We start from the raw sequence: 18,813 nt of genomic DNA, 5'->3' as shown, positions 1-18,813 counted from the left end.
TTTTTTTTTTTTTTTTTTTTTTTTTTTTTTTTGTCTTTTTCCGTGTCCGGCAACGGATCGCAACCCTCAGTGTTGCCCCCGTACCGGACCGGGGACCGGCAACGGGATCGCAACCCTCAGTGTTGCCCCTGCACCTTGCTCAGCCAGTGAGCGGGAACCGGTCCGTATGTGGGATCCGAACCCTCGGGTGGGAGCGCCGCCGCGCTTCCCAAGCGGCGCACTATCCAGTGCGCCACCGGGCCGGCCCAATACTTGACATTTTCCTAGTGCATCTAGAATGTAAGGTTGGATCACAAAAGCTATTCCTACTTTAAAGAGAAAAAAACAGTGAATATATTTTAAAAACTGTATTTTTTTTTTCTGTCACATTCTCTGACATATTATTTTTGGTTAAATGGCATGTAACGAAGTTATTGATATTCCCTCAACTAGACTTTCACACTGAAATCAATTTGTCATTTGTTTATTCAAGAGAAGCAATATTATTCAAATTCTACTGAGTAGGTAAATTTACTTTGTAAATAACTGAAGCTGTCCTGGAAATGTGAATGCCCTAACTGGGTTAGAAAATGAGACTTTTCAATATGAGTCATGATGGTAAGGAGTAAACCAAAAGGAGGAGCTGAGTTTTGGTGAGTCAGTCTTGAAACAGTTCAGCTCTGCATGTGTGGTGGGTTCGTGTAAGATTTTCAGAATGGCCTTTTAATAATATTCCTCTAAGAAAGAGTTGTCATAGAATAAGTATGATAGTTTCTCTTTTAAGCTGTACTAACATGTCTGAGAAATGCCAATATTCTTGGAGTTTCTGAATAAGAACGTGTAAAGGGTACATGAGTTTTTGTGCTTGTTTGTTTTCAGTTTCCCAAGTAATCATAGTTTTCTGTCCTGACCCGCGGGATATTCAACACAGACCCTGGAGGGGGGAGTGGGAATGGGATGAGACAAGAGACGCGAGAGATGGGAGACAAGACAGTATTCTGATCAAGTCTCGTTTATTGATTCTTAGGTTACATCTTATATAGGAAAAAGCAGGCATGCTGCAAAGGGTCTGGAATGTAAAGATATGATAATATCTTGAGGAGAGACAAAGACAGGACATTCAAAGTAAAGGTTGCCGCCCAGAATGTTTATGGTTAAACAGTTTCTAGAGAAGGATAAAAGGTCACTTGCAAATTAACTTGCATAGCCAGGAGCAATCAGTTTCTGGCATAAAGATTTCTCTACTGGCATGCAAAAAAGGTTTATTTAATATTGGACCCCTTGTTAATGAATCACATCTCTCTGTATGTGGTAATTTTGGTGTTTTTCTAAACTTATTCTTTTTAGAATTAATTTGAGACAATCTCAAATATACAGAAAAGTCGTGAATGCAATAGGAGGAATCTTTTGTGTCTCAACTATTTGAGAATAAGTTGTTGCCATGCTGGCCTGTTAGCTCAGTTGGTTAGAGCATGGTGCTGATAACACCAAGATCCAGGGTTCAATCTCTGGACTGTCCAGCTGCAAAAAAATAAATAAATAAATAAATGTTGAACAGGGAAATTGGTAACATGCATATAAAAATTAATTAAAACTCAATCATTTAAAACCCTGTTTTATTTACCACTTGATGTAGACTACTTCTGAGGAATGTGTGAAGCAAGCACAATGGTGCTCTTGGGATTAGGCTGCTTTGTAAACTCCTAGGTTAGATAATTGTTTTGCTTTGAAGTTTATCCTTGGATTCATTAGGCTTCTACCCTGTGGTGCATCATGATTTTTTGTAGAACCTCACACTGAGCTTCAGGCTTTCATGATTTATTTTTGCTTCTCTGTACAAAAAGAAAAAAGAATCAAACTACTATATAGCAACTCTTTTTTGGTGAATTCTTCTTAATTGCTTCTAGATTTATATTTTAAATCTGCGTAACAAAAATTGAATTTCATAGCATACATTAGGCATTTGTCTTAATGTTTCAGTCTCAGGCACTACATGGTTTATCACTGTTAAAATAAAATTTTCTTTTGGGTCTACACAGTCTAAGAAGAGTAGTTAATACACAACATGATAGAAACAGAACTAACGCATACAGCATTTGGCTAGTAACCAACAATAACTTTCATATATTGAGTGTAGTGTCTCAACCAACTTTCTGTCAGCCAGGCCACATTTATATCACTTCCAAGCATTAGGCATTTAAGTTGGTCATTCCTTTAGACTGACTTCAGCAGGATCCTTGAAATTGTATTCTTGTATAAATATTTCTTCCTTTTTTCCTCCTTCCATCCCTCTTTTCCTCTCTTCCTTTCAACAGGGAAATGTTTTTGAGTGCAAATAACTAAGGATAACAACCCAGCGAGAAGGTGTTAGATTAATTTGCCTATCCCACTGTGGTCTATTAGGATACATATTGAAATATTAGAGTATATTGCCTTTAAAAATAAATACGTTGTTTACAGTTAATAAATTGGTTTCAACATCATTGTGTGAATTCAGTTAGTTAAGATTTGTTTGTGGTAGAAACACCTAGTATATTTTCCTCTAGTTCAGATCACTTGTGCCTGGAAGCCTTCTTTTACATGGGTTTCAATAGTGTGGAAGCTGGTTTTAACAGCTACTATTTCTATATGCCCACGACCCCTTCCTTACTCTTCACCTGGAAACACCCCACTACTCACCACAGGCGAGGACACATGATAACCTGGGCCAAGTGCAGTTCTGCATCCCCTGTACCACAGGGTGGCAGTATAGTGAAGCATTTAAGTTAAGGGTGGGGGCTCCTAACTACTGTGCTTGATTGTGTCACTTATTAGCTGTGTGACTTTAGACAGATTACTTAGTCTCCCTGTATGTGACCCAGTATTTTAACAATTAAAATATGGGAAATAAACCGCACACAGATATTTGTAGCAGCTTTATTCACAAATGCCAAAACTTGGAAGCAACCCAGATGTCCTTCAGTAGGCGAATGGATAGATAAACTGGTACATTCAGACAATGGAATATTATTCAGTGTTAAAGAGAAATGAGCTATCAAGCCATTAAAAGATATGGAGAGACCTTAAGTGCATAATTACTAAGTGAAAGAAGTCAATCTGAAAAGGGCTACATACTGTATGGTTCCAGCTATATGACATCCTAGAGAAGGCAAAACTACAGAGACAGTAAAAAGATCAGTGGTTGCCAGGGGTTAGGAGGAATAGGCAGAGCACAGAGGATTTTTGGGCAGGGAAACTCCTCTGTATGACACTGTAAGGATGGATACATGCCATTATACATTTGTTCAAACCCATATAGAATGTGCAACACCAAGAGTGAACCCTAATGTAAACTGTGGATTTTGGGTGATAATGGTGTACCAATATAGGTTAACTGATATACATTCTGGTGTAGGATATTGATAGTGCCAGAGGCTGGGTGGGGGGATGGGTAGGGTGTATATGGAAACTCAGTACTTTCTGCTCAGTTTTCCTGTGAACTCAAAACTGCTCTAAAAAATAAAGTCTATTAAAAAAAGGGGGGGAGCAAGATAGAGGGTACTAGATTTTCCCCCACAGGCCCCTGTCCTGTAGTTACTTCCTATCATATTACCATCTTTTTTTGGTGGGAAGGGGGGGGTGTTGCTGGCTGGTGTGTAGGGATCCAAACCCTTGACCTTGGTGTTAGAACCACACTCTAACCAACTGAGCTAACTGGCCAGCCATACTTCCTACTATATTAATACATCAGTATATGCCGAGCTAATTTTTTGATAAATTAAGTGATAATATAAATTCATTTGAATGAAAAAAAATATGTCAGGGCTGGCCCGTGGCTCACTCGGGAGAGTGTGGTGCTGATAACACCAAGGCCATGGGTTCGGATCCCATATAGGGATGGCCGGTTAGCTTACTGGGTGAGCGTGGTGTTGACAACACCAAGTCAAGGGTTAAGATCCCCTTACCAGTCATCTTTAAAAAAAAAAAAAAAGAAAGAAAGAAAATGTGAAATAATAGTATGTACCGTCTATGTTTGCAGTAAAGATTAAATAAGATATTGCATGTAAAACACTTAGCTATACAGAGAGGGGGAGAAGTACTTTTTTGACAGAGAATAACATGTGCTATGCTCTGATGTCTGAGAAACTTGCCATGTTCTAGGAATTGAGGGAGGACCAATAGGACCAGAGCAAGGTAAGCAAGGAGACGGAAGTGAGATGAGATTGGCATGAGAAGCAGTGTCTGAGTCATGTAGCATCTCATTGGCAATGATAAGTTTTTATTTTGTTGAAGTGTAAAGAAGATCCACTGAAGGGTTTTAAACAGAGAAATGGGTGATTCTATTTACATTTCAAGAAAATCATTTTTGCTGTTTTGAGGAGGGTGCCCTGGAGGAGAGCAAGGGTGGGAGTAAGTAAACTAGTTTGAAAACTGGTACAATAGATGATGGTGGCCTGGACCAGAGCACTAACAATAAAAATGGAGAGAAGTAGATAATGTATGGAGGTAGAATTGGCAGGTTGATGGAAATGATGGAATCAAGAATGATTCTTGGGTTCGACTTGACCAGCTAGGGAGATGGTGGGTAACTTATTTCACGGGGAAGATGGGACCAGAGGAAGAGGTTTCATGGGAAAAGCAAGAGTTTCGTTTTGGATAAATTCAGTTTAACATGTTTATGATTTATGTAAGGGGAGGTGTTAGTCAAGCATTTGGATGTCCTGCTCTGGACCTCAAGAGAGGTCTGGGCTAAAGAGCTGAGGGGCTGGGGACAGAAGACAGATGTTGAAGAATGAATGGGAATTGAGGATGAGGAGACAGCCAGTGTAGATAAACTGAAAAATTTGGCTAAGGGGAACATACGATGGGGGAAGTAGCTGGAAGGATATGTGGTTATCTGAGCATTTGGAACTTCTTAAAGGTAAGAGACAGGATATATTTGCATGCTGATGTACTTATATAGCAGGAGAGGGAGTGGTATGAGAGAGTAACAACTGAGGGAGTAAAGTTTTTGAGAAAGCCTGAGGGATACAAGATAGCATGTGAGGGGAGGTTGGCTTTTGAGGTGTTAGGCCGCTTTATTGCAGTAGAGGCAAGGAAGAGATGGTAAGTACAGATAGAGCTCTATAGATTTTATGGTAGGAAGATTAAAGGGTTAAGAGTAAGAGTTGGCCATGCAAGGTAGGTACACTGGGCAGGACTTCCCATGCAGTGGGGAGATGAACTGTGAAGGCAAGAAAGCTTGCTAAGAATGCCATATTTAAGAAACTGCAGTAGGTTCAGCATGTCTGAAATAGAGGGTTGGGAGGTAGGTGGAGCTGGGGATGGAAAGGTGAGGCTGGAGAAGTGGATAAGAATCAATTCATGGGAAGATTTCTTTGTAATTGTTTCCCTCTGCAATAGAAGTCTTTAACTCTAGAAATAGGTTGACTTTATCTAATTTTAGAGAGCTAAAATAGATTTAAATCTAGAATGGATTGGTGGGGGAAGCCAGTTAAGAAGCTGTTACAGTAATCTAAGTGAGATGATGAGGATCTGAACCAGGACAGTGGGGATGGGAGAGAAGGTGGTTGTGAGAGGTATGTATGAAGTAGAACTAGTGGGCCTTAGTAACACTTTAGTTGTAACTAGTGGTATAACCTACCAGTTGATTTTATGGAATATTAGTTGTTTAGGATAACTCTTAGCCCTCTAGTTCTAGTGACTGATAATTAGTGATGCCAATTCATCAAGAAAAGGAATAAAGGAGAGAATCAGGTCTATGGAGGAGTATGGAAGAGCTCAGTTTAGAAAGTGTTGACAATATCTCTATTTCCAAAACTTTTTTGTTACCCTAACATAAACTCTGTATCTATTAAGCAATAACTTCCAATTATGCCTTTCCCCCACTGTCTGGAAACCTCTAATCTACTTCTATCTTTGAATTTTTTTTCTTTCTAATTTATTTTTTCTTAATTGACCCATGATAATTGTATATATTTATGGAATACAGTGTGATATTTGTGTATATTTATACAGTGTGTAATGATCATATCAGGGTAGTTGGCATATTCATCACCTCAAACATTTGTCACATTTTTGAATGTGGGGAACATTCAAAATCCTCTCTACTAGCTCTTAAAGTTATACAATAATAGACTGTAGTCTCCCTACAGTGCTGTAGAACACTAGATCTTATTCTTCCTATCTGGCTATATTTTGTATCCACTGACCATGCTCTCCCTATTTCCCCCTCTCCTAACTGGTCTCTAGTAACCACTATTCTACTCTCTACTTCTTTGAGATCAACTTTCTTAGCTTCCACATATGAATGAGGACAAGAGGTATTTCTCTTTCTGTGCCTGGCTTATTTCACTTTAACATCATTTTCTCATTTTGCTGCAAATGACAGCATTTCATTCTTTTTTATGGCTGAGTAGTATTCCATTGTGTATATATACTGGTATATATACATGCTGAGAGGGGAGTCAGCCAGCCACTTCTCAGGCCCTGGGTGAGGTCAGGGATAGGCTTGTCAAGGGCAAAACCACTTAGCCACTCTTCCAGAGGGCACAGACACTCTTTAGCTCTGCCAGCTTGGGAGCATGTTCATTAGGGTAGGGACCCCTGAGCTGTTTTTCCAGGTCCGGGACACTGGCACACAGAATTCAGTTGGCTGGCAAGTATAGGGGAGCAGTCTGCTGGGGGTGGTCCCCCTGTCTGATCTCTGACCAGACATGGGGACATGAGGTGTGGCAGTTCTGCTGGCCTGGGGTTGGCTTCCCAGATGTGCAGGATTGGAGTCACAACCACTCCCGGGCCCAGGTCCCAAGACCCCAGGATCAAGGTGTTGTAGCCACTAGTGTGAGTGCATAAGGCTGGGGAAGTGCAGTGGCAGCTGGCCCAGGGCAGGGCACACTCTCACAGCAGCCCTAGTTTCAAGATGGCACCATACTGCATCGGCTTGGGGCACGAGGGTGGGGGTGAGCAATGTGTGCTCCTGTTCTAGAGTGATGCAGCATGTATATTTTAGGCAGCTCCCCACTCTTGGCTCTGGGCTTGCAAGGACTGTGGAATCCTTCTGTAGTGGGAACTGCAGGCCTCTCTGGTGAGGATGGGGGTTGGTGTGGGCCTGCATCCTACCTTTTCTCACAAGGGAACATCCCTCCTGTGCTGATCTTGGTGGCAACTGAGGCTGTGTGCCTCTCTTCTCTCTATACTGCCGTCCAGGCGTTCATGCTCCAAAGGGATCTCACCAGTCTCCCGCTGCACTCTCACTCTCTCCTACAGATGCTCCCACCAACATGTAGCTGTCTATTAGTTGAGTGGTCCTTTTCTGTGAGAGGGACATGCCCCAGCCTTTTGCCTGCTACCTCTAGTCAGCCTTTTGCCTGCCACCTCTCTTCCTCATCTATTTACCAACATATTTTACAACTCTGGTGTTTACATTTGTTTGCTAGGGCCGCCATAGCAAAGTGCCATAGAAAAATACCATGGGCTGGGTGGCTTAAAAACAACAGAAATTTATTTTCTCACAGTTCTGGAGGCTGACAGTCCAAGATCAAGGTGTTGGCTAGGTTGGTTTCTTCCGAGGCCTCTCTCCTTGGTTTAAAGAGGTCTGTCTTCTTCCCATGTCCTCACATGGTCTTTTCTCTGTGGGCATCCAAGTCTCCTCTTCTTATAAGGACACCAGTATATTGGATTTAGGGTCCACACTAGTGACCTCATTTTTACTTAATAAACTCTTTAAAATACAGTCACATTCTGAGGTACTAGGTGTTAGGATTTCAACATTTGAATTTGGGGAGAGAGACACAATTCAGCCTATAACAGTGTTCTCTTCTATTCTGCTTCCATCTGGGTGTAGCTCACTTTGTCCTGAAGAAGTTTTTGAATAAAGTTCTGTGGGAAAAAAACTACAATCTCTTATATATCTGAAAAGCTCTTCATTTCCTTCAACTTTGTCTTCATCTGTTTTGTGCTACTATATAACAGAATATGACAGACTGGGTCATTTATAATGAACAGAAATTTATTTGGCTAGAGGCTGGGAAGTGCAAGATCAGGGGACTACGTTTGGCCCAGGCCCTTCTTGCTGTGTCATCGTGTGGCAGAAGGTCAAAAGAGTGGCAAGAGATCAAACATGCTGCCACAGCCCTTTTATAATCAGCATTAGTCCATTCATGAGGGTGGGTGGAGCCCTTATGACCTAAACACCTCCCATTAGGCTCACCTCCCAACACTGTTGCATTGGGGATTCAGTTTTCAACACATGAACTTTGGGGGACATTTTCAAACCATAGCTAGCCTTAAGTAATTTTCTTGAGTATGGCATTGTAGGTTGGTAGTTATATTCCCTTAGCACATGGAAGCTGTTTCTACATTCATTTAATATGTAATAATTGTGTCAGACACTATTCCAGGTGCTAGGGATACAACAGTGAACCAGACCAAGTCCCTGCCTGCTCCCAGGGAGTATGCAGTCTAGTGGGAGGAAATGAAATAGCATTTGTACAAGTTGTGTGAACAGATGTTTTTATTTCTCTACCATAAATAGCTAGGAGTGGGATTGTTGGGTCACATGTAAGTTTATGTTTCACTTTATAATAAAATCCCATAATAAACTCCCAAGTATTTTCCAGAATGGTTGTACTATTTTACATTCTTTCCGGCAATATATGAGAATTAATTACTTTTTGTTTTCTTAGAGTTTCTATCTTTTTGTGCTGTACCAGGGTGAGATATTGTCCAATTCATTAGTTTTCTTTTCTATTGATTTTGTCCAGTCAAGAACTTATCTAGTCCATTTAGTTATTTTTTTTTCACATGTACATTGACTTTTTTCATTTCCAGGAATCTTAGGATGAGAAGACCCTCATCTTTGTTTTATTTTTATCGATTTTAGTGTCATAATTTCTTATTCATTTTCCAGAAGCCACTTCTCCTTTTATCTCATTTTGAAGACCCAAAATATAATTTGCGCTAAAGTCAGTTTTGGGTTACTCTTAATTTTTATTTTCTCTGAAGTGAATTAATCTTCAAAATAAATTTGTCAGTTCCTTCTTAGCATTTAATTCCTCGTGTATTAGGATTCTGGTTTGTAGACTGTAAGTAGGATTTTATCATTTATTCTGATTACCCCTTTCTAGATAGTAATTCAATATTGCCCCCAGTTGGACTCCTGTGGTCTGAGCCAGTTCTTAAATTGGCAGAGTAAGGTCCCTGTCCTGGGATGTTGCAGTGATATTAGAGATACGAAAGATCAAGTTGTCAAATCACCGGAAGGCTTGGCTTGATCTTGACATGGGCCACTTTTAGTCTCTCCTACCCCCAAAGAGTCAAACTCTTGGTTACATCTTGTTCTGGACTATTTAAAGATAGTTTTCAGAAATAGGCTGAGCCTGTGGCGCACTCGGGAGAGTGCGGCGCTGGGAGCGCTGTTCGCCGCGGGTTCGGATCCTATATAGGAATGACCGGTGCGCTCACAGTGCTCACTGGCTGAGCGCGGTGCAGCCGGTCTCAAAAAGGACAAAAAAAAAAAAGAAAGAAATAGGTAAAATCACAATGCTCATACAGGTTACTAAGATCTGTTCTGCCCATAGACACTTCTGCACAAGATGTGTGGGGATTTTCCTCACAGCAGCAACCAGTTCTCCAACTCAACAGACATCAACTGTGTGTGTCACAATTTAATTCAATTCTGACATGATCTGTCTGTAGTTAGCATCAGATCCCACAAGTTAAAGGCTTAGTCCCACAAGACTGCCCTCGCTTCAGATGTGAAGTGCAAGTCCTGGGCCTTCTGTACTTCTGACAGACTATATATCGGGGGTTCCCACTACCACCTCCTCTTCAGGTTCTGTAATTTGCTAGAACAGCTCACAGAACTTAGGGTAACACTGTACTTACATTTACCGCTTTATTATAATGATATTATAAGGGATGCAGATAAATGGCCAGACAAAGAGATATGTACACAGGGCGAGGTATAGGTTGTGTGAACATGAGTTTTCACATTCTGGAGGTCTCTAGCCCAGGAGCTTCTATTTTGTGGAGCTGGGTTGCACCAGCATCACAGCAAGTAAATGCAGTCATCAAACTGGAAGTTCTCTGAACATCATCATTTAGGGCTTTTATGGAGGTTTCTAGGCATGATAGATTATTAACTCAGTCTCTAGCCCCTCTCCCCTGGAGGCTGGGGGAAATGGGACTGAAAGTTCTAGGCTTCTAATCAAGGTTCAGTTTTTCTGGAACCAGCCTCCATCCTGAAGCCATTTAGGATCCCACCAAGAGTTGCTCATTAGAATAAGAGAAGCTGTTATTGCCCAGGGAATTCCAAGGGATTTAGGAGCTCTGCTCAAGCACAAAAGATGCTCCTATTATCGTGATTAAGAGAAGCCTAAATCATCTTTTGCCCTGATACAGAACACCATTTGAAATCGGTAGCCCTTGACAAGGCACTAAAATTTGGAATTCACAATGATTCTATACAGAATTTAGCATGGTACCCTGAAGCCTGTGGGGGCCCCAGTAAAGCCCAGCTACTCAGAGTTTGATCCTCACACCCACAACTTCAGTATAACTCTGGAGCTTATTAAAATTCTCACATTCTGTACTTCAGACCTACTAGATAAAAATATCTGGGGGTAGGGTCCAGGAATCTGTGTCCTTAACAAACTCTCCAGGTGATTCTCAGGCATGTAAAGCTTGAGAAAGCCCAGCTATTTTTCTCTGGCCATTGTGCCTTCTTTCAGTATCTTCTGGAAGAATGTGCCTCTTTAAAATGACTTCCTCAATAGTGGACCAGAAACTTCATCAGCACATGAAATAAGAACTTTGTGATCAGGAATTATCATCACTGGCATCCAGGAACCTGACTCATAAACTCTCTTTAGCATTATACAGACTCTAGCGTAAAATTTAACTCATATATAAAGGTTGTACATATAGAAAAAGTCTGGAAGGATACACACCAAACCACTAACAGTGATTGCCTCTGGGGAAACTTGTGGGATTGTGGAGAAGTAAAACTTTACTCATTTGCATCATTTAAAATATTTTGATGGGGAATTACTTCTGATGTGTTTTCAAGTGTACACATTTTTCTCAGTTTGATGTAGTTTCACTAAAAGTAATGGACAGTATTGTAATATCCATTATCCAAACTTGGAGGACTTCTGTGTATATTTATTTATTGAGAGTTGCATCAATTTTAAGAGATAATCTGCCTTTTCTTCTCATCTTATTAGTGAGTTACATTTTTAGAAATAAAACTCAAATGAACAACCTTAAAGAGATAGATGATGTTTTGTTGAAACTAATTGCTTATGTTGTATTGAATACTAGAATGTGTATATGTACTTGAATGAATGTTTTGTTTCACTTATTGATGAGATTCTTTTGATTTTGACCATAATGGAACATCATTTGAGTCATTGTCATCTTTTTTTATTTTTCGTAACAGTAACAACACACTTCTGACCTCTGCTTTATTATTTTAAGAGTGTACCTTCAAATCCTGAAAATTTGAAAAATACACTTTATAAAAGAATTCTTTATTGCAGTTACTGGCAACTGATTGCTAATAAACTATTTCAAAATGATGCAGTAAAAAAAATTGAATCACTATGATACAGACGCGATGTTGTGACTGTGATACTAATTCCTCTGGCACAAGTTCTTTTTGAATTCCAAATACCTTTGAACCAGTTCCTCAGTTCTTCTACCACAATGTCTTTGTTTACACAGTGCACTATGATATCATTTGGCCTTCATTAAGCACCAATAAATTGTAAACACAAACACCAGTGCAAGTCATAAAAACAGGTTCTATAGTGAGTTGGCCATTCAGATGTGGTAGACTCAGCAGTGCTGTCCAGTAGAACTTTCTGTCGTGATGGAAATGTTCTATTCCTGTGCTGTCCAATAGGATAGCCACTAGGCACACAGAACTATTGAGAACTTGAAATGTGGCAGTGGTAACTGAATTTTTTATGTGTGTAATTTTAATTAATTTAAATAGCCACATGTGACTAGTGGCTACCATATTGGACAGCACAGATCTAGAGCATGTGAATCACCTGGGGGTTGTGTTAAAATGCAGATTCTAATTCAGTAAGTCATGATTGAGTCTGTGATTCTGCTTTTCTAACAAGCTCCAACAGGTTGCTGCTGATTCTGTTCTGGGTACCATACTTTGAGAAGCACGTATCTAGAATATATATGCTTATATCCATTTATTTTAGATTATTACCTAAAAGGAAAAAAGCGAAATTAAAAATTCTTACGTAATTCTGGGATCCCCACCTTCCAATTTGAGAGTCCTGTTCATGTGTGTTACTGCTGCAGCATATATAGTAGCAGGCAAGCATATGGCCAGAAAGATTTAGTGAGCTTTTCTAAGGGCTTTTACCTGGGGATGCATGGGAGGTTGAATTTTTCATTATACTTGTCATATAAGGTAAAAAAGAATCTTCTGGTAAAGACACTTATTTCAACTTTCTCTTTAAAAAAAAATTATCTTTCTTACAGGTTTTGTGTGTGAAGCTGGATGGAAATCTGAAGTACTACCAATCACACCTTTATAGTACAGTGGTGCCACCTGATGGTAAGCTTTATTATCACTTTTTGATTCATATGCTCATTGATTTCTATTCTTCCAAATAAAGTGAGAGCTTTGAGTTTTGAGCAAAATAGACATTTCTTGCACTTTTCCCACCCCATCCCATCCCACCCCCCGATTGGGTTCAGTGCATTTGTTTTCTGCTCCCATAATATCTTCAATGTCTTTAGTCAAACCCCCACCACAGCAGTTACAGATGAATAAGAAATAGTGTCTTGCCCTCAAGAACTTAACTCTTTACCTGGGAAAACTTTAAGCAGATAATCATAAAGTAGCATGGTACATGCTACAATAAAATGTTACAGAGTGGTAGGGAATATGTAAACTGTAGTATAATGAAGATACTATAAGATCAATACAAATTTTTGTAGGAATTCAGAGGCTTGTGAATTCCATGATTAAGCATTCCTTTCAGAATTCTTGTAATTTAAAGTAAATTTTATCCATTCCTATGCTATCTTTTTTTTCTTAACAGAAATAACAGTTAATTATAGACACGGCCTTCCCTTGATAACACTTACTTTGCCATCCAGACACGAACGCTGTCAATTTGTAGTCAAGCCATTGTTGTCAACAGTTGGTTCTTTCCTTCAGGACCTACAAAGTGAAGATAAAGGAGTCAAAACTGCAGCCATCTTCACGACAGGTAGGTGCATATATTTTACAGCTTCGTCCCAAAGCTTTTCTCTATCTTCTTCTGAACCTTTGTTTTGGTTCTTTACTTTTCTAGAAAGAAGTGTATAATTTATCATATAATAAATGGTTGGCCTTTACTGATTCCTTCATTTTTTACACATCACTACTATTAAAAAATAAATTTAATGAAAATGGTATGGAGGTTCCTCAAACAATTGCAGTTAGATCTACCATATGACCCAGCTATTCCACTGCTGGGAATATACCCAGAGGAATGGAAATCATCATGTCGAAGGGATACCTGTACTTCCATGTTTATTGCAGCACTATTTACAGTAGCCAAGAGTTGGAACAAGCCTAAATGCCCATCATTGGATGAGTGGATATAGAAAATGTGGTATATATCTACACAGTGGAATACTACTCTGCTATATAAAAAAAAAATGAAATACTGCCAGTTGCAGCAACATGAATGGACTTAGAGAAAATTATATTAAGTGAAATAAGCCAAGCACAGAAAGAGAAATACCACATGTTCTCACTTATTTGTGGGGGCTAATAAAAATAAATAAGCAAATACACAAATGGGGGAGGGGGGTGGGCAGGGGGAAAGAAGACACAACAATAACAACAGTTCCTTGAACTTGAAGACAAGTGAACAGATATGTTGATGAGGGGGAGGGGGAAGAGGGAGGGAGGAAAAGGAGAAATTTGTGAAGGGACATGAAAATCAATTATACTGTATATTGATAAATTAAAATTTAAATAAATAAATAAATAAAAGACTGGAGTCCCATCAGGAAGTAATATTAAAATTGGCTTTCAGGGGCCGGCCCCGTTGCTCACTCGGGTGAGTGCGGTGTTGTTAGCGCCGAGGCCACGGGTTCAGATCCTATATATGGATGGCCGGTGTGCTCACTGGGTGAGCGTGGTGCAGACCACACCATGCTGAGGGTTGTGATCCCCTTATCGGTCAAAAAATAAATAAATAAATAAAATAAAAATAAAATTGGCTTTCAGAATATTTTAGAGAAAAAAATTCCATTGAGTAAAAAATTAATGGAATAAGTTTAATGTAAATTTCAGTTACTTATTTAATAAACTCAGCCCGAGATTTTTTCTTTTGAGAAAATTTTAGTGCCACAGGTATTAACATGTGATTTTCAGCAAAATTTGAATAATTAGAAAACAAAATGCAGTTTCAATGATTAAAATAGCCAGTGAGTAATTAAAATACAGAAATAGTTTATTTATCTTTGGTTTAAAGCAATTGCAATCTAGTATATTTTTTGACATAATTAGTTCTTAGGAAGAATATAGATTTTTTTGAAGTACCAGTAGAGGCATTTAATCATTTAGATGTTTTACATTTAGGATATAGCTTTTATGTTCTCATGGTCTGAAATAGTCTTAGACCAACTGCCCCTAAAATAGGATAAAATATTCTTTACCTTAGCCTAGCAGAGGCTACAAATATAAATTAATAAATTTGCATAGTTATTTTATTGTAATATTAAATGCTTAGAATAAGCGTATTTGAAGGTTGATTATTACTATTGCAGTTCTGAAAAGGAGGTTCGCATTTTTCTTCCCTGTCCAAGTTCAAAACAAATTAAGGGATAGATACAGAAGTTAGAAAAATGGAGATTAAAGAATTTATTCATTCAACAAATATTTGTTGGGCACCTAACATAATCCAGGCACTGTTCTAAATGGTAGAGGTAGAGCAAATTACAAAAGAGATAAAAACTCCTGCCCTTAGGGAGCTTAAATTTTAGGAGAAGGAAACAAAGAGATACATTCTATATTATGTTAGATAGTATGTGTTATGGAGAAAAATAAAGCAAAGTAGGAGATGGGGGGAGTGTGTGGGTGGGAGAGGGCTTGTTTGCTCAACAAGGTCCATTTGCTCGCAGCTCAATAGCCAATAATTGAGAAAAGTGTTGGTGTAAGGAAAGGTAGCCTTTAATCAGGAAGCCAGCAGCCTAAGGAAATGGTGGATTCATGTCTCAAAGACCATCTCCACTTTTCCCAGACTTGCCAAAGGCTATTATAGGGATCGGTGGAAGGGGGTGCTGATTCATGGTGATCTAAGGGACTTGCAGGCATAATCGTAAAATTGCAGATAAACATCAGAAAACGTCCTGGGTGGGAGCTGAGTTATGGTGACCATCCTCCATGAAGTCAAGTCACGGATTCAGTTCCTGTTAACCTCAGAAAGATCTAGTTAGTAAGCTCGTAAAGAATGACCACCTGGGTTAATAATTTCTTGTATAATCTGTGTACAGTGTGAGCGAGAGTCATTATGTTCTAGCAATCATGTGAACAAGAATCACTGTATTCTTTTTTTTTAAAGATGACCGGTAAGGGGATCTTAACCCTTGGCTTGGTGTTGTCAGCACCACACTCAGCCATAGAGCTAACCGGCCATCCCTATATAGGATCCGAACCCGTGGCCTTGGTGTTATCAGCACCGCACTCTCCCGAGTGAGCCACGGGCCAGCCCCAAGAATCACTGTATTCTAATGTCCAGCTGCAAGCTATGAAGTTCAGGTTACAAGAATAAGAAAAAAAAACTTTTTAATTTAGAATTTTAACAAAATGGAGTCACTTTTGTTCAGCCTGTAACACTGGCTAAGGTCACATTTGAGCAAAGACCTGGAGGAGATGAAGAAGGAGGCTTTGTAGATAGGAGAGGTCTGGAGGTAGAGCCCTGGGGGTGGGAGCAGACTCCAGTGTGCCTGCAAAGGAGGGAGCTGGGCGGAAGGAGGAAGAGTTCTGAGACACAGGGAGGGGCAGATCTGGAAAGGCTTGTTGTAGGTTATTGCAAGGACTATAGATTTAACTGGAAGGAGAGCTTTCTTCCGGCTAAAACCTGGAGCATAGAATAAGGTTTTAGCCCTTTGGCCACAATGGGCTTCCTAGTATGTCATCCCTGAAGTAGGTAGACATTCCCCCTGGCACAGGAGTATGTCCAAGGGCCTTACACACTGGGACAGGGCCTGCCTTTCTGAAGTTCTAAGAGTAGGCAGATGCAAATCTAGAACTCAGAAGTGGTTGAAATGAGCAGTGCTTGCCTAGTGGTATGTACTCAATAAGTATTTGTTGAATGTATGAAATGAGAGGTTAAAACAATGATTGATGTCGACCTTGCTCATTTGTAAAAATAATTGGAGTAGCTTTGAAACAGAAAGCACAAAGAAAGAGACTAGAAATCTTAAGAGAAAAGGGGTTCTTTGGACTGAGTGAAAACACTTTATTGAGGGTTTAAATCAATACTTACCCAAGAATACATGAAAAATTCAGCACTATTATTAGAACCTTTAAAATGTTTCACGTCAGTCTTTTGCTGTTCGTACATTTGTATAAAGGATAATGTATTATTTCAACTGAGAAATCATACTTAGTGATTTCATTTTATAGTAATATTTTAAGGAGCTGGTTTGAAGTCATTTAAATGTAAATTTTTAAATGACACTTGGAAAGTCGGGTAAAACAATTGGTGTGTTGCTGATTTTTTAAAAAAGATTTTCTCTGGGTAGAATCTGCCTGTGTTTCATTTGGGCTTGAAAAGAGTGTCCTAAGCTTGTCACAGTTTTTGCCCATTGAGTGGGTTGAATTATTTGGCAATTTTTTGGAAAATGATCTCACCCCAGTTGATGAAGAGGAACCCAAACAGCCAAGTTCTAGAAACAGACCCAGGTGCAAATTTGAGTTGCTGCCTTCTGGAACAAAAGAACTACCAGGAGCCAGACTGGAGGCAGGCAATCAGGTTCTTCCTGATTTCACTAGCAGTATTCCTGTCATCATGCATATTAATGTAGCTCTGTTTGAATGTAGCCAAGCAAACACCCAGCTTGGAGAAAATACATATCCAGCATTTTCCTGGACTTTATTTCATGTAATTATATGTGGACTGTTCTGCAGGAAAAATGATAGAGAAATCCCTACCCAGGGCCAGTTTTTTGCTTTTTGTTCAGTAAGTTTGTTTTCTTAGCACCTGGGTTACATTAAAATTTAGTTCAAAAATGTAGTAACAAAAGCTAGGCTATATGAGAAGCTGTGCAAAGCACATCGAGATTAAAAATTTCCAGGACTTTTTTTTTTTTTTTTCTGAAATGTTCCTAGGATATTTGAAATTACTATTGCCATCTCTCCTGCTGCTCTCCATGTCCACAAAATAAACCACACAAATTCAAATTTGTTTCTTAGGTTTGATTATGTTCATTACTCTTTCTGATACCCCACCTTCTTGAGGTTTTGCCTCTGCATTTTCCCCCCAAGTTAGAAAGGTCAGGGAGCCAGTGTGGCAGTGGTTTCTGGTGCTGTTTGGTAAGTAAGTTTCTAACTAATGCAAATCAGTTTGTTACCACCAGACCAGGCTCGGCTTGCCCTCTCACATTAAACAAATGACTCGAAAGTCCAGAAGTTGGTGCAAGGATTAGAAGGTTTATTCAAATAACTGGCACCTGGGGGATGACTAGGCTAAAATCATCCCGCCTTCTGATGCCTCTTCTGGAGTTTATAAAGGGGAAGAGGCAGGAAGATTAGGTAAGGGTCTTTGTTCTAAAAAAAAAAAAAAAAAAAAAAAAAATTTTTTTTTTTTTTTTTAAAAAAAAAAAAAAAAATTTTTTTTTTTTTTTTTAAAAAAAAAAAAAAAAATTTTTTTTTTTTTTTTTAAAAAAAAAAAAAAAAAAAAAAAAAAAGTGGGGGAAGAGTCTGGGAGCAATAGATGGTCTGCATCAAATGTCAGGGTCCCATGATGGATTGGAAACTTCAGCGTCACAGCGTCTGGTCACTGTCAAGTCCTTAATGTTACCTCGAGGTTGGAGTCCTTATCTCCTAGGGAGAGCTCAAGGATAATAACCTTAGTCAAACATCATAAAAATATCTGACTTGGATTTCTAAGTAATGTGAGTGCAGTTTGCCTTTAAGCAAGAGAGGTAGTTTATTACAACCAGCTAGGTTGTCTTGCCTCTCTCTTTTATCTCCTCTTGTTTGAAGCCAATTAGAGAGGTAAGAAAAACAAGAAACTTAGTTTCAGTCCTTAATTGTAGGAGCACCCCCTCTGCAGTAAATCAACATAAGAGGCGGTGATTTCATCTCCCTGCAGTCTCTCAATTATTCTGCTAACCTCAAGGAATTGATAATTATCAGTTTCCAAGTTAAGGGCTGACTGAAATATTCTGCTTGGTCTTAGTTACCCCAAAGATGGTTGTTTTTCTGGCTAAGGTCCCTTTCAATTTGACTCTAGTAATTAAACGTAAGAGGAAGGCAGGCTTTTAAAAAATGTTACTACTTGTGTGCCTACATGTACCAGTAAGGAGCTTGACTGTAGCAGCAGAAATGGACTAGCTAAGCAGGGGAGTTATGTCAACAGGCTCGCAGATCCAAAGTGACAGAAAGCCAGGCTCTGAAGTGGGTGGGAACTGGGAGAGACACTAGCAGAAACCAGGTTAGCTCGGGAACCACCTGATGGGCTCTACTGCTAACACCCACAGGAACACTGCCCTGGCCTTTCTGTGAAGAGTTTCCACCTCCCCTGAATCTTTGCATGACCTGCAGATATAGTTTCACCAGGGGATTCCATCCAGCTGACAGTGTGTGGCTGAGAAAGT

The 18,813-nt window shown here is 39.5% G+C and overlaps 1 protein-coding gene across 1 annotated transcript in view; it reads left to right on the top strand.

Annotated features, from left to right (window-relative positions):
* The window catches only part of CCDC109B (coiled-coil domain containing 109B), an 87,712-nt gene that overhangs the window by 58,578 nt on the left and 10,321 nt on the right, over nucleotides 1-18,813 (top strand). Inside the window, exons 2-3 of the mRNA XM_008571972.1 lie at nucleotides 12,469-12,544; nucleotides 13,035-13,205. Coding sequence (XP_008570194.1) covers nucleotides 12,469-12,544; nucleotides 13,035-13,205 — 247 coding nt within the window. The remainder of the gene's footprint in view (nucleotides 1-12,468; nucleotides 12,545-13,034; nucleotides 13,206-18,813) is intronic.

Source organism: Galeopterus variegatus, unplaced genomic scaffold, assembly GCF_000696425.1.
Source record: "Galeopterus variegatus unplaced genomic scaffold, G_variegatus-3.0.2 Scaffold741, whole genome shotgun sequence".
In the NCBI taxonomy this organism is placed as follows: Eukaryota; Metazoa; Chordata; class Mammalia; order Dermoptera; family Cynocephalidae; genus Galeopterus; species Galeopterus variegatus.
The sequence above is the reverse complement of the archived record's forward strand: the minus strand, read 5'-3'. Positions and strand labels throughout refer to the sequence as shown.